The 14591-nt window shown below is 43.6% G+C and overlaps 1 protein-coding gene across 3 annotated transcripts in view; it reads right to left on the bottom strand.

Annotated features, from left to right (window-relative positions):
* The window catches only part of CIB4 (calcium and integrin binding family member 4), a 68728-nt gene that overhangs the window by 16132 nt on the left and 38005 nt on the right, over positions 1-14591 (bottom strand). For all 3 annotated transcript variants that reach the window (XR_008652656.2, XM_055254013.2, XM_063624014.1), the window contains exon 4: positions 5776-5917. Coding sequence is in view for 2 of the 3 variants with exons in the window: in XM_055254013.2 (XP_055109988.1) it covers positions 5776-5917 (142 nt within the window). In the remaining variant the exon portion in view is untranslated. The remainder of the gene's footprint in view (positions 1-5775; positions 5918-14591) is intronic.

Below are 14591 nucleotides of genomic sequence, written 5' to 3'. Positions count from 1 at the left end.
CAGTTTGGTCTCAAACTCCTGACCTCAGGTGATCCACCCGCCTCAGCCTCTCAAAGTGCTGGGATTACAGGTGTGAGCCACTGCACCCAGCCCCTGCTGGATTCTTGACCAAAAGCCATTCTCCTGTCTTTCTTACTAACATAACTGCAGTTTCTTTTTAGGATGACACCATGTCCAGCTTAAAATGTGTAGCTGGATGTTTTAAGTCTCCTTTGCAGCTATGGGTAGCCAGGTGACATAGTTCTGGCCAATGAAATATAAATCCAAAATGCTGGGTGGGGCTTCCAAGAAAGCTTGTGAAAGGAGAGTGGACTTATCTGCACTTTGGATGTACTTTTGTCCTGATCCCTTCCCCTATCACCTTTTCTTCCTGAAATGAAGATGAGATGTCTTTGGGCACAGAAGCCATGGTGTGACTATGAGGATAATGGTCCCCGACTGTTGGCAGAATAGGAAGTTTGAAGGAGCCTGGGCCCTCAGTAACCTCCTGAAGCCATTGCCCCAACTCTGGACTGCCTGACTCCAGACTTTGTTTTTTCTTTTTTGTAATACCATGGCCACTGCTCCACATCACTGAATGCAACCCTAGCTCCTGCAGCAGTTTAGAGCAACAGCTCTCACAGTCTGCTGCTCATTCAAGCCATCCAGGGAGCTTCCAAAAAGCCCAGGGACCAGGACATACCCAATACCATTCCATCAGGTCCTTGGAGCTGGGGCCCAAGCATCTGTATTAAAAAAAAAAAAAAAAAAAAAAACTCACAGGTGATTCAATGTACAGCCAAGTGTGAGAAGCAGTGGGTTAGAGCAACGCTTCTTAGACGTTAAAGCGCAGAGGAATCTTGCTAAAATGCAGATTCAGATCCAGTGGGTGGAGTGGGGCCTGGGGCTCTGCATTTCTGATAAGCTTCCTGGCAGTGCTGATACTGCTGGTCTGTGGGCCACACCGGGGGTAGCAAGGGGCCGGAGCACTGAGTTCCGTCTTTGGGCTTTTGCTGAGAATCATCACCATGACAGTTACCATGCCCGCCTTCTCCTTTCCCTTTCTGTCTCCTTTCCCCTCTTTTTTGATCCCTCTTCATCCTTCATTGTGGACCACTCCCTCCTCGACTTACTACGCAGGCTCAGGATCCACGTGTCCCATCTCTAATCTTGCTGACAGCTCTGTAAAGAAACCTTCTGAGCCCAGAGAGAATTCAGGTTTGTCTGAGTCTATCTGATGAAGCCTGGGCATTTATGAGCCCCTGGGCATCTATTTGCACAGCTGATTTGCATGAAGGCTTTGAGCTTTTTGTGTTTGTGCTTAGGCTGGAAGAAGGAACCTCTATGCTCCAAGGGGCCAGGAGAGAGTGGGGGGAGAAAGATACAAAGACATTATGGGGGATATTGTGGTGTCTGGTCCTTGATCTGCCCCGAGGCTCTCAGTCTGACCTCTTGGGACAGTGGGTGTTCTCCGCATGTCACAGCTGAACACGATTTAGCTTGTGCCTTGAAAGCCCAAGGAGAAGCTCTGCTCACCTCACTCCTGAAGGGTTTGAGTGTTTTTGTTTGTTTAGCTCAGGAAACTATGGAAAGTCAGCATAGGCAGATGTCTTTTGTGGCCTCTGCCCAGCCTACGCTCTACCGTCTCTGAGAAGTGTCCCCACCCCAGGGACAGGCCACTGGAGCCATGCTTGTTTCACAACTCTGCTTCTTTTTGGCTGCAGGTGATTGGGCAAGGCTGGTCACCTATCCCAGGGGAAGCTAGATCATTGGCTGGGTGAGAAAACAGAAGGGGGAAACAGAGATGCTTGTGGCTACTCAGAGTGAAGCCTGCAGGCCATGTGGGAGCCGGAGAGTCATCTTTGACCTGTGGGTACAGAGGCATAGTAGATCTGCAGAAGGAGAAGGAAAGCCCACAGAGAGAGGCAGGGATGAGAGACGAGGCAGCCATGGAAAGGAGACCGCAGCTGCCTGGCTTCCTGACTCTCATCCAGCTGTGCCCTAGGGCCCCGGGGGTCCTGCCTCACTTCCACTGTGGGCTCCATAGTGCTCTTGGCAGACGAACTCTAGTGCCCTCTCTCCCAAGAGCCACACGTCTTAGTGCTGAGGCTTTTGTATAATCCCTAACCCCCTTGAGTGTGGGTGGGAACTGTGACTTGCTTGTAACCAATGGAACTTGGCAAAAGTGATGGGCTGTCACTTCCACCATCACGCTGTCTTTTATGACTCCATCTCGCCAGTGGGGTGACTCAAGAATCTCTCCCCCTGGCTGTCTTTAAAGAAGCAAGTGGCCAGGTTGAGAGGCCCATGTGTCCAGGAGCTGAGGGCAGCCTCTGGCTGAGAGCCGGCAAGAAGTTAAGGCTCTAAGTCCTGCAGACACAAGGAAGTGAATTCTGCCAACAACGTGAGCAAGCTCATGATCAGATTCCCCCAGTCAAGCGCCCTCCAGGTGAGAAGGCACCCCGGCCGGAACCGTGATGGCAGTTTGCGAAACCCTAAGAGGAGGACCCAACTAAGTCATGCCTGGCCCACAGAAACTGTGAGGTTACTAATGTATGTAATCTAAAGCCTCTAAGCTTGCGGTAATTTCTTACACAATGGAAAACACATCTAGTGCTGGTTCTTATCAGTGGCATTCACATAGGTAAGTTTCTGTGGTTTGCAACCTAAAGACTCTTGGCTAAGACAGGAACAGCAAGCCTGGGCTGGCATCCTCCCAGAGGAGCAACCCCAGCCAGAAGAGCACTGATGGGGGCTTGAGCCAGCACAGCTGCCACCTGTGGGAGGCCTGGCTGCGAGGAACAGCGGCTAGAGGGCTCCAACTCCCTGGATGCATTGGGATCCCCATGGAGACTCCCAGAAATCCTTGCGGTAAGGAAGGAGGAAAGCTGGTGTGGACAGGTGGGGCCTACGAAACCAACAGAATTTGGGTATGTGATTTAATTTCTACATATCCTGCTTGGAGTTCACTATAAATCTGTGTCTTACATCAAATGCAGGACATTTGGGGCCATTATGTCTTCAAATATCTTTTCTGCCCCATTCACTCTCTCCTCTCCTTGTCAGACTCCACCTAGATACATGTTAGAGCTTTCTATTGTCCTGCATGTCTCGGAGGCTCTGTTCCCTTTCCCTTGAATAATTGTTCTCTCTGTTCTTCAGATTAGGTTATTTCTATTGTTCTGTCTTCAAGTTTCCTGACTCTTCTATTATCTCAATTCTCCCGTTAAGCTCATCCGGTGAATTTTTGTTTCAGATATTTTATTTTTCAGTTCTGTATTTTCCATTTGATTCTTTCTTATAGTTTCTGCTTCTCTGCTGAGATGTCCTATCTTTTCATTTGTTATGAGCAGTTTTTACATCCTTGGGCATGATTATTGTGATGATTAATGATATGTGTCAACTTGACTGAGCTAAGGTTGCCCAGATAGCTGGCAACAGATTCTTTCTGGGTGTCTCTGTCAGGGTGTTTCCAGAAGAGATTGGCATTTGAATCAATAGGCTGAGTAAAGATGATCTGTCCTCACCAACTGGACATTTTTCCATCCATGGAGGGTCCAATAGAACAAAAAGGGGGAGGAAGGATGAATTTGTACTCTCTGAGCTGAGACATCCATCTTCTCCCATCCACAGACATTGATGCTCCTGGTTCTTGGACCTTCAGAATGAATTATGCTGCCACCTTTCCTAGCTTTCCAGCTTGCAGACAGCAGATCATGGGACTTCTCAGCCTCCATAATCACATGAGCCAGTTCCTAGAATAAATCTCTCTCTTTCTACATATATATGTAGAGATATGTGTGTGTATGTGTGTGTGTGTATATATACACATATATACATATACTATGTGTGTGTGTATATATATGCATATATACACAGTATATATACATCTACTATGTATATATGTATATATATGTGTGTGTATATATATACATATATACATATACTATGTGTGTGTATATATATACATATATACATATACTATGTGTGTGTATATATATACATATATACATAGTATATGTATATATACTATGTATATATGTATATATATACACACACACATATATATACACACATATATACACACACACATACACTCACATACATATACACATATAAATAGCCTATTGGTTCTGTTTCTCTACAGAATCCTGACTAATACAGTTATAATAGCTATTTTTAAATATTTATTGGCTAATTCCAACATCTAGGTCATGTCAGTCAGTCTCCATTCTTGAGAATTCATCAATTAAAAAAAATTTTTGTTCGTTGTGTACAATTTTGAATAGCTTCTTGGATATTATAAATGTTTTGTTGTAGAGACTGTATTTCTCCAAAGAGTGCTGAATTTTTGGTTTTAGCAGGCAATTGATTTTGACTCAAAGTGCAAACCCTGTCACTCATGGATCTGGTTAAAATGTGGTGGCAGCTCAAATCTCAGTTTAGTTCTTTTATCCTTAGCTGAGCTGCTTTGAGTTTGCCCTCATGTATGTGGTGTGGAGGTCAGAAAGAGATATGGGCGTAGTTTACACGCAAAATTTGGGCTCCCTGTCTCTTTCGTAGGCTCTCCTTCACTTCGCAGGGGCTGTGTGTGCCCCAAACTCTCTGGCTCTTTAAGTTAGAAAGAATCCAGTGTTTCCATCAGCCTGCCTGAGTCCAGTGTTTCCACTCACTGAGGCCTACCTTCAGGATAAAAAAGTTAAAAATAAAAAAAGTGGGTGAAGGAAAACCCATCTACTACCGTTTCCTTCTTCCAGGCATCAGACGTCTCTAGAACACATCTCGCTTTTGGTAGCTTTCCAATGCCATCAGCTAGTTGATTTTTATAAGTAGAGTTTTATAGTTGCTATCTGCAGGAGTGACCTATAATAGGAGTTTACTCAGCCATTCTCAGGAGGGGACTCTGATTTCATGTATGCTTACCAAATGCTGAGCCTGAGGACATACGGGATAAAAAATATTAAGTCTTTTTTACAGATGAAAAAACTGAGGCCTCATAGGTCCCTCTGGCTTAAAGTTCTTCTACTGTCTTCTATCCACATCCCACTTGGGTGAGGCAGAAATGAGATGGAGTCCACCATGTGGAGACTGGGGAGAAGCTGGCAGGAAAGGAAGGAACGTGAGATGTGAACGTGCAAGTCCTTTGGGGCCAAAGAGTTATCAGGATGCACTGAAGACTTGCACCTGGTTTGTTTGAAAGCATCTTAAGACTTCTTTCTTTCCTTTTGATTCCTTTTGAGAATTCCCTTGCATCCCAGCTGTGCTAAGCAGACATTTGCCTGGTGAAGAGCAGAACTTCAGCAGTCTTGTGACTACCCAAGACAGGGTCAGAGACCAAAAAATGTCAAAGTACCTCAGAGATTATCTCTCCCTATCCCCTCATTTTATAGATGAGAAAACTGAGCCCCAGAAAGGTGAAATGATTTGTCCAAGATTGTTCAAATTTTCTTAACTTCCCATCCAATGCTCCTTCTGCCAAATAAGCATAAATCCTTTACCTGCATATGTGGTTCTGTCTTTCTCTCGCCTGCCCACACACCACACACTACCACCAAATATCAACGCCCATGACCCCATTGCCCTCTGATGACATGGAGGGGAGTCTGTCCATTGACGCTGTCATTCTCAATCTTTTTTTTTTACTCCATGGTACATGCAAAATATGACACAGACCCACAGATACCCAAGCACACCCCAGTTAACGCCATCCATCAATGAACTGATGATGGAGTCCAGATATGGTATGTTCTCTATGGCCCTTCCACCCCTCACCCCTCAGTCCCCCACAGCACCTACCATAGATGCGAAAGGCGTACTCAATCTTCAGGCTTGGGCAGGCCTGCTCGCTGAACACAGATGCCATGCCCAGCACATCCTCAAAGGAGAACACGCCTTTGTGGGAGAACACTCTGCAGATACGGTCTCTGAAAGGGTTGACCTGTGGGTGACGGGAGGAGCAGGGAGGAGGTCTATCAGGGTCGGGGCTGTGCCTCCCTCGGCCTCTCTCATCTATTACAAACACTGTGTCCTGGGTTTGAGATGGAAACAACAGCTGCAATGTAAATACTGGAGTAGATGGTGGCTCACTGAGCCAGGACCCTCGGCATGATGGGGTGCCAGGGATGACTCTTGCAGATGGATATGTGACTTCACAAGATTCCTGCAAAGACGCCACAATTGAAGATAATGGTTATAATGCAAATGCAAATGAACAAGAGATTGTCAGAGCTGAAACCTCTCCTACTCTAAATACGAGTCCTTCTCTATGAGGTAGAAATCATGAGCATCCAGGCAGAAATAACAAGAAGTCCTGCATCAATGTTCTTGTCCTGTGCTCAGGCAGGTGCAAGGCAAGCCAACAGGCTCACTGCCCAAGCGCATAGCCAGCCAGGGAATGAGAATGAGATATCAAGCTTCCTTTCCCCAGGGACCTCCCTTTGTCTTTGCTGGTAGTGACGGGAGGGAGGTGGTTGCCAGGACACCAATACACTCCTTAGATCCATGTCACGTGACTCATCTACACACACACACACACACACACACACACACACCATGTCTTATAGAGACTGAAAACAGGACAGTTGATGAGGTAGCTGCTGGTAATACGAATAGTACCTACAACACAACATGTGAGCATGTTGGAAGATGCAGAGAAAATATTGCCGAATATATAGAGAAATAAGTATTCGAACAAATTTCACACTGTGAAAGCTTTGCTAAATAGTTAAATAAAGGTATAGATTTTCTAATGTGGTTTTCCTAGATTCTGTATGTGAAAAACCACATTTCTGCAAGCCACTAAAGGAAACAGAGACATGGACTGAATAGTAAATGAATGTCTTTAATAAAAACACCATTGCTGGGAAAAGTGAAGGTACTCATTGAGGGGGGTGGCTGCTCCAGGATGGAAAAGAATTCTGGGGTGAGGGTGCAGGATGGTGACACAGGCCAAATGACTTCCCTGCAGGATTTCCTGCCGGCTACTGCAGTCAGGAAGGTAAGCCCAGAAATACCTAAAGTACAGCAGAAGGCATTGAAATGGCTCTTTTTTTAAAAAAAGAGTTAAAATATAGTAAAGCTTGGCCAGGCACGATGGCTCATGCTTGTAATCCCAGCACTTTGGGAGGCCAAGGCAGGTGGATCACCTGAGGTCAGGAGTTTGAGACCAGCCTGGCCAAAGTGGTGAAACCCCGTCTCTACTAACAATACAAAAAAAATTAGCCGGGCGTGGTGGTGCATGCCTGTAATCCCAGCTACTCGGGAGACTGAGGCAGGAGAATCGCTTGAACCTGGGAGGCAGGGGCTACAGTGAGCCGAGATTGTGCCATTGCCCTCCAGCCTGGGCAAAAACAGCAAAACTCAATCTAAAAAAAAAAAGTAAAGCTTATACAATGATTTGTAATCAGAAGGAAAATGAATATGAAAATCTTCTGAACCACATGGAGGTTTGCTACTTAGCTCTTGGAAGAGTTCTTAAAAGAGCTATCAAACCTAAAGATGAGTTATATGTTTTCCTGGCACAAAAAGACAAGTGTCCCAAATTTGCTGACTTTTCCATGATGACAAGTAGCTGTTGGCAATGTGCTACCTAGCAAATATCCACCAAAAAATGAACTCAATTTCAGTTGACTCCTCAAGGTAAAGGTGACTCATTTTAGCGTTATTGCTTTTCTAAAGAAACTCATGCTTTGAAGAGAATATTTTTAAAATGGAATTTTTGTGGTTAAAAACATGTGTATCACCTATAGAAATACTTATATTACATACCTGGAAATACAGAAACAGACTCTTCTGACCTGTTTGGATATTGTCCAAATAAAGAATGTCAGCGGATTTTGAATCCATTTGTTAAAAATATAAAAATGTAATACTTTCCACTTAGTGTAAGAGCCACTGACTGACATAAGGGAAGACAGACAATTACTAGCTTAATTTCAGTTGAAAGCTTTTAACTGGTGAATGGAGTTGAAAATGAGTGCCGTGATTTAAGACATACAGCCCATGCCACCTTTCCTCTCTTTGGATCAGTTACGACAGCTATTAAAAAAAAAAAAAAAAAAAAAAAAAAAAAAACTGAACTGGAACCAGACCTCTGAATGGCTCTAGCTCAATCTTAAAGCAAGATTTCAAAGAATAATGAAGCATATCCAACCGCATTGCTTTCCCTTACAATATTATTCGTTATATGCAAACAACAGCATAATGCAAGGAAGAAATCTTACTATATCTATTAAAGGGAAAATTGTTTGTTAAATATTTTATGTAGTTTTTAGCTTGTCCTTAAATTTTTTTTATTTTGATATTATATCAGATTAGTATAGTAGTAAATGTATACAGTTTATAAATGAATATATACATATGATAAGCACATGTTTCTCATTTTTTCATATCAGTGCTGGGGATTTGTGATCTAGGCTAAACTGCTCATCTCATGGATGTGGAAATGAGGCCTGGGGAAGGGGAGGGACTCAGCCAGCAAGTGGGAGAGCCGGCCTGAGACCCAGGACTCCTGAGCCTGTCCTGCCCTATTTCCACTAAGGTGCCTGGTGCCAAAAAAAAGCAAAGGCCAAGTAGTGGCCATTAAAATATAGAAAACCTTGGAAATGGATCCCTCTAAAATTCTTACTTTAATAAAAAACATTTTTTTTGGCTGGGCGTGGTGGCTCACACCTGTAATACCAACACTTTGGGAGGCCGAGACCGATGGAACTCTTGAGGTCAGGAGTTCGAGACCAGCCTGGCCAACATGACAAAACCCCATCTCTACTAAAAATACAAAAATTAGTAGGGCGTGATGGCACATGCCTGCAGTCCCAGCTACTCGGGAGACTGAGGCAGGAGCATCGCTTGAACCCGGGAGGCGGAGGTTGCAGTGAGCTGAGATCATGTCAGTGCACTCCAGCCTGGGTGACAGAGGGAGACTCCATCTCAAAAAAAAAAAAAAAAAAAAAGTGCAAAAACAGAATCTAGATTGAAGTTAAAGAAATGGCTCATGCAAAATGGGAGAAAATTTTCACAACCTACTCATCTGACAAAGAGCTAATATCCAGAATCTACAATGAACTCAAACAAATTTACAAGAAAGAAGCAAACAACCCCATCAAAAAGTGGGCAAAGGACGTGAACAGACACTTCTCAAAAGAAGACATTTATGCAGTCAAAAAACACATGCAAAAATGCTCATCATCACTGGCCATCAGAGAAATTCAAATCAAAACCACAATGAGATACCATCTCACACCAGTTAGAATGGCCATCATTAAAAAGTTAGGAAACAACAGGTGCTGGAGAGGATGTGGAGAAATAGGAGCACTTTTACACTGTTGGTGGGACTGTAAACTAGTTCAACCGTTGTGGAAGTCAGTGTGGCGATTCCTCAGGGATCTAGAACTAGAAATACCATTTGACCCAGTCATCCCATTACTGGGTATATACCCAAAGGACTATAAATCATGCTGCTATAAAGACACATGCACACGTGTGTTTATTGCGGCACTATTCACAATAGCAAAGACTTGGAACCAACCCAAATGTCCAACAATAGTCTGGATTAAGAAAATGTGGCACATATACACCATGGAATACTATGCAGCCATAAAAAATGATGAGTTCATCTCCTTTGTAGGCACATGGATGAAACTGGAAATCATCATTCTCAGTAAACTATCACAAGGACAAAAAACCAAACACCGCATTTTCTCACTCATAGGTGGGAATTGAACAATGAGAACACACGGACACAGGAAGGGGAACATCACACTCTGGGGACTGTTGTGGGGTGGGGGGAGGGGGGAGGGAGAGCATTAGGAGATACACCTAATGCTAAATGACGAGTTAGTGGGTGCAGCACACCAACATGGCACATAGATACATATGTAACAAACCTGCACATTGTGCACATGTACCCTAAAACTTAAAGTACAATAAAAAAAAAAAAGAAATGGCTCATGGCCTAGGAGAACTCAGCAGCCAGCTAAAAATGACTCTGTGACTCTGTGACTATGAAAGTGAGAGGCACAGGAGGGGGCCACGGGACCACAGGCTGCAGAAGGGAGAAGGTCAAAGAAGATGGAGCTGACACAGAGCCACTGGGCTTGGGAAACAGTGAGGAATCCGAGTATGGAGCAGGGGACACTGTCCCTGAGAGGATGGCAGGGCAGATGTCAGGCCACAGGGCTAGGGCCGAGCTCGCTAGGGCTGAGCTCACCAGAGCTGTGTTTGGGTCCTGGGGACCCAGGAGTGGCTAGTATAGTTCGCTGTGAGGCCTGGCAGGCACCTGCCAGGAAGGTGTCCCAGGGCTGTCTCTGGTCCAACAAGGTGCAGCTTCCTTCTCCCCCAGGGTCCCTGTCTCAAGGGATAGCTCAGGTTACGAGCCCCCCTGAGACAGAGCAGCTCCAGTCAAAGGGGCACCGATAGTGCTGCGGGAGAGTTTCTAGGGGCCCTGGTGGTGCAGCCTCATGCCCCTCCCTGCTCTCCATCCTGAGCTAAAGGCCAGCTCAGCCGGTGTCCTCGGATCTGGTTCAGTCCAGCCCCAGGCAGACAAAACAGCCAAGAAGGGGAAGCTGAAAGAGCAAGCCTCATTAGAGATCACAGGTCCAGTTTGCTGGATTCCAGATTTTTGATGCTATAACTTTAACAATCTCAAATCTGAACGAATAAATTTGGGGACCTATCCAGAGAGTTATCATCTGTATGAAACTTCACACTTATTTAGAAGTCTTCAATCCTCCACAGGAGGAAGTGACAGTTGACAAAGCAATGCTTCCATTTCAAGAATAACATGTACCCTGGTTTGAGGGCATTTTGAACAAAGGGAATACAAACATGTCAGTACAGCAATTTATACAGGTAACTCAGTGTATGATCTCCACTTATGCGTGATGAAACTAAAGTAGATGAAAATAAACCCCAAATTCTGGGAGTTTTTTTGGAAATAGAAACTACAGTTTATCGACAATAAAAAGATTGCAGTCCCTGCCAAAAAAACTAAAAGTTTTCTTTTTTTAAAGATCTTCTTAAAGTTATTGAACAAGAGATTTGATTTGAAGATGAAAGTCAGAGGAAAAATATTTGGACCTAGCTTAAAAATATCTCCTCACCATTTCTCCAACTAGCGCCTAGTCAAAAAAAGCTTTTTACAGTTGCTGGAAAAAATTCACACAAAAATACGCTAGTGACTCAATGATGATGTCATTGATGCACTTGGACTTTCAAGAGCTCATTAAAAAAATCAAACAGTATTAATTTATGTAAAATTTCTCATCTCTAAATTTTCTTAATTACTAGTGTTTTTGTTTTCTTTTTTTATTTAGACTTCATTTAGCGTTTTTATTTTCTAATCATACTTTATTTTGTGCATTGTATCTGCTACCCACCCTTATTAAGATAATATGATTGGCCGGGCGTGGTGGTTCACACCTGTAATCCCAGCACTTTGGAAGGCAGAGGTGGGCGGATCACGAGGTCAGGAGATCAAGACCATCCTGGCCAGCATGGTGAAATCCTGTCTCTACTAAAAATACAAAAATTAGCTGGACATGGTGGCGTGCACCTGTAGTCCCAGCTACTCAGGAGGCTGAGGCAAGAGAATCGCTTGAACCCAGGAGGCAGAGGTTGCAGTGAGCCGAGATCGTGCCACTGCTCTCCAGCCTGGCGACAGAGCGAGACTCTGTCTCAAAAAAAAAAGATATGATCAATGTTTATTGACTGGGCGCAGTGGCTGCTAGACATGGTGGTTCACTCCTGTAATCCCAGCACTTTGAGAGGCCAAGGCAGGCAGATCACCTGAGGTCAGGAGTTCAAGACCAGCCTGGCCAATGTGGCGAAACCCGTCTCTACTAAAAAATACAAAAATTAGCCAGGCGTGGTGGCAGGCTCCTGTAATCCCAGCTACTCAGAGGCTGAGGCAGCAGAATTGCTTGAACTCGGGAGGCGGAGGTTGCAGTGAGCCAATATTGCACCATTGCACTCCAGCCTGGGTGACAAGAGCAAAACTCTGACTCAAAAATAAATAAAAAAAAAAATAAACAAGCAAACAAATAAAATGACATGATTTATGTTTATATTTTAAACATTTTACACAGATGTAAAGCACTTGTCAAAGAAAGCAGTAGATGAAGGTGTCTGTTAGAGTGGTACAGAAGAGGTCAGTCCTTCCTTAGTCTTGAGTGGAGTCCTCAGTTTACCTGAAGCACCCTCTCACCCAGAAAGGCACTGCCCAAAAAGTGCCTCATGGCTGTGTAAGGTTAGGTGAGCAGAGCCCATGTCCTGGGAGAAGGGTGTAACAAAACCTTTTGTATTTTAGTGCCTTTTAAAACTCCCCTCAGATATGCTTATGGATTAGAAGGCTCAATATTATTAATGTTGATTCTTTCCAAATTGATCCATAAAGTTAATGCAATTCTAGTTAAAGTTTTCCAGCTGGTCCACTTTGCAGGACTTCACAAGCCAATTCTAAAGTCTACATGGAAATGCAAGGGTGAAGAACAGCCAAGTTAATCTCAAAGAACAACAAAGCCGAAGGACTTATACCACTAGATAGCAAGATCTAGGCTGGGAGCGGTGGCTCACGCCTATAATCCCAGCACTTTGGGAGGCTAAGGGGTGAGGATTGCTTCAGTCCAGATTTTGAGACCAGACTGGGCAACATAATGAGACCCTGTCTCTACAAAAAAAATTAAAAATTGGCCAGCTATGGTCTTGTACGCCTGTAGTTCCAGGTACTTGGGAGGCTGAGGTACAAGGATCAATGAGCCTAGGAGGCTGAGGCTGCAGCGAGCCATGATTATGCCACTGCACTTCAGCCTGAGTGACAGAGTGAGACCCTGTCAAAAAAAAATAATAATAATTATATATATATATATATATATATATATGCTAAGGCTTTAGTAATTAATGTGGTATGGTATTTGTGCAAGGATAGACAAATAGATCAATGGCCATAATGGAGACTCCAGAAACAGACCCACACATATATGGCTATCTGATTTATGACAGAGATAACGTGGCAATGCAGTGGGGGAAGGGACAGTCTTTTCCATAAGTGGTGTTGGGTTTAGTGGACATTCATATGAGGAAAAAATGAATCTTTATAATCCTACCTCACACCATACACAAAAATGAAATCCAGACTGATTATAGATCTAATATGTAGGACTAAAATAAAACATTAGGTAAATATCACAGGAGGATATCTTCATGATCTCGGGGGCAAAGACTGTTTAACAATATACAAAAGCACAAACCATAGGAGAAAACTCATAAATTGGAGTACATTAAAATTTTTCAAATTACATTACTCAAACTACATAATTAAGACAGTGAAAAGGCAAGCCATAATAATCACTAGGTACTTCCACAGGTGAATGGATAAACAAACCATGGTGCGTTCATGCAAAGGAATACTACTCAGCAATAAAAATGAAGAACCATTGATTAATGCAACAACGTGGATGATTCTTCAATGCATTTTGCTAAATAGAAGAAGTCAGACCCAAAGGGCTACATATTGTTTGAGTCCATTCCAGAAAATGTAAAACCATAGGGCCGGAAAACAGATCGTAGTTGTCAGTGGTTGTGGGAGGGGGGAATGAGTTGACTACAAAGGAAATTTTGGGGGTGATGGAACTGTTCTCTAGGGTGCTGTGGTGCAGATAGAAGCCATGCCTTTATGCATTTCTGGAAACCCATAGAACCGTACACCACAGAGTGAACTTTACTGGATGCAAATCAAAGACAATATGGGATGATAGAGAACCCAGGATGGAATGCAGGTCATGGCAAATGAAACCAATTGTATTACAAATGCAAGACAAAACTTTCCTGAAAGGAGTGGAAGAAGAGGAAGTGACCAAGTAACTTTGAAAAGTGATGTTTGACCAGGTATGTAGTCTAAAGACCAAAATAATATAAATAAACAGTGTATTCTGGGGAGTCAATTTGATTCTCACAGGGTTATGGGTTAGCAATTCTTACCACAAGTATACTAGGAATGAACAAATACATAAATAAATAACAAGTTATAAGTAAGATAAAATAAGTTATAAAGAAGCAAGAGGGAAGGCTAGATATGGTACTGGATTAGTCAGAGACATCAATATGAACTAATGGGTATTTTACTACATGTACAGATGGATAGATACAAAATAAATATTGATGTGTAGTATACATGGGTTAGTATACATACCTATATTTTCTAGCTCTGTCTACCAAATAACTTTACAGTGGAGAAACTTGGAAATACCATCTTCACCAAATGATCAAGGTTAAGATCACCAGTAATAAGTCATGTTGATGTCAGCTATCCCCTGGTATGATGCAATGAGAAGGGCGGTTCAGGCCAGGTGCAGTGGCTCACGCCTGTAATCTCAAGCTTGGGTGGCTGAGGCGGGAGGCTCACTTGAGGCCAGGCATTTGAAATCAGCCTAGGCAACACAGTGAGATCCCATCTCTAAAAAAATTAAAATAAGCTGGTGTGGTGTTATGTGCCTGTAGTCCTAGCTACTCGGGAGGCTAAAAGGGGAGGATCACTTGAGCCCAGAAGTCCAAGGCTGTCATGAGCTATGATCACTCCACTGTGGCATGGGCGATAGAGCAAGACCCTGTCTCTAAAG

The sequence above is a fragment of the Symphalangus syndactylus genome, chromosome 18 (genome assembly GCF_028878055.3).
Source record: "Symphalangus syndactylus isolate Jambi chromosome 18, NHGRI_mSymSyn1-v2.1_pri, whole genome shotgun sequence".
NCBI classification, from domain to species: Eukaryota; Metazoa; Chordata; class Mammalia; order Primates; family Hylobatidae; genus Symphalangus; species Symphalangus syndactylus.
Note: the sequence above shows the minus strand (reverse complement) of the source record. Positions and strands in the feature narration are given on the sequence as shown.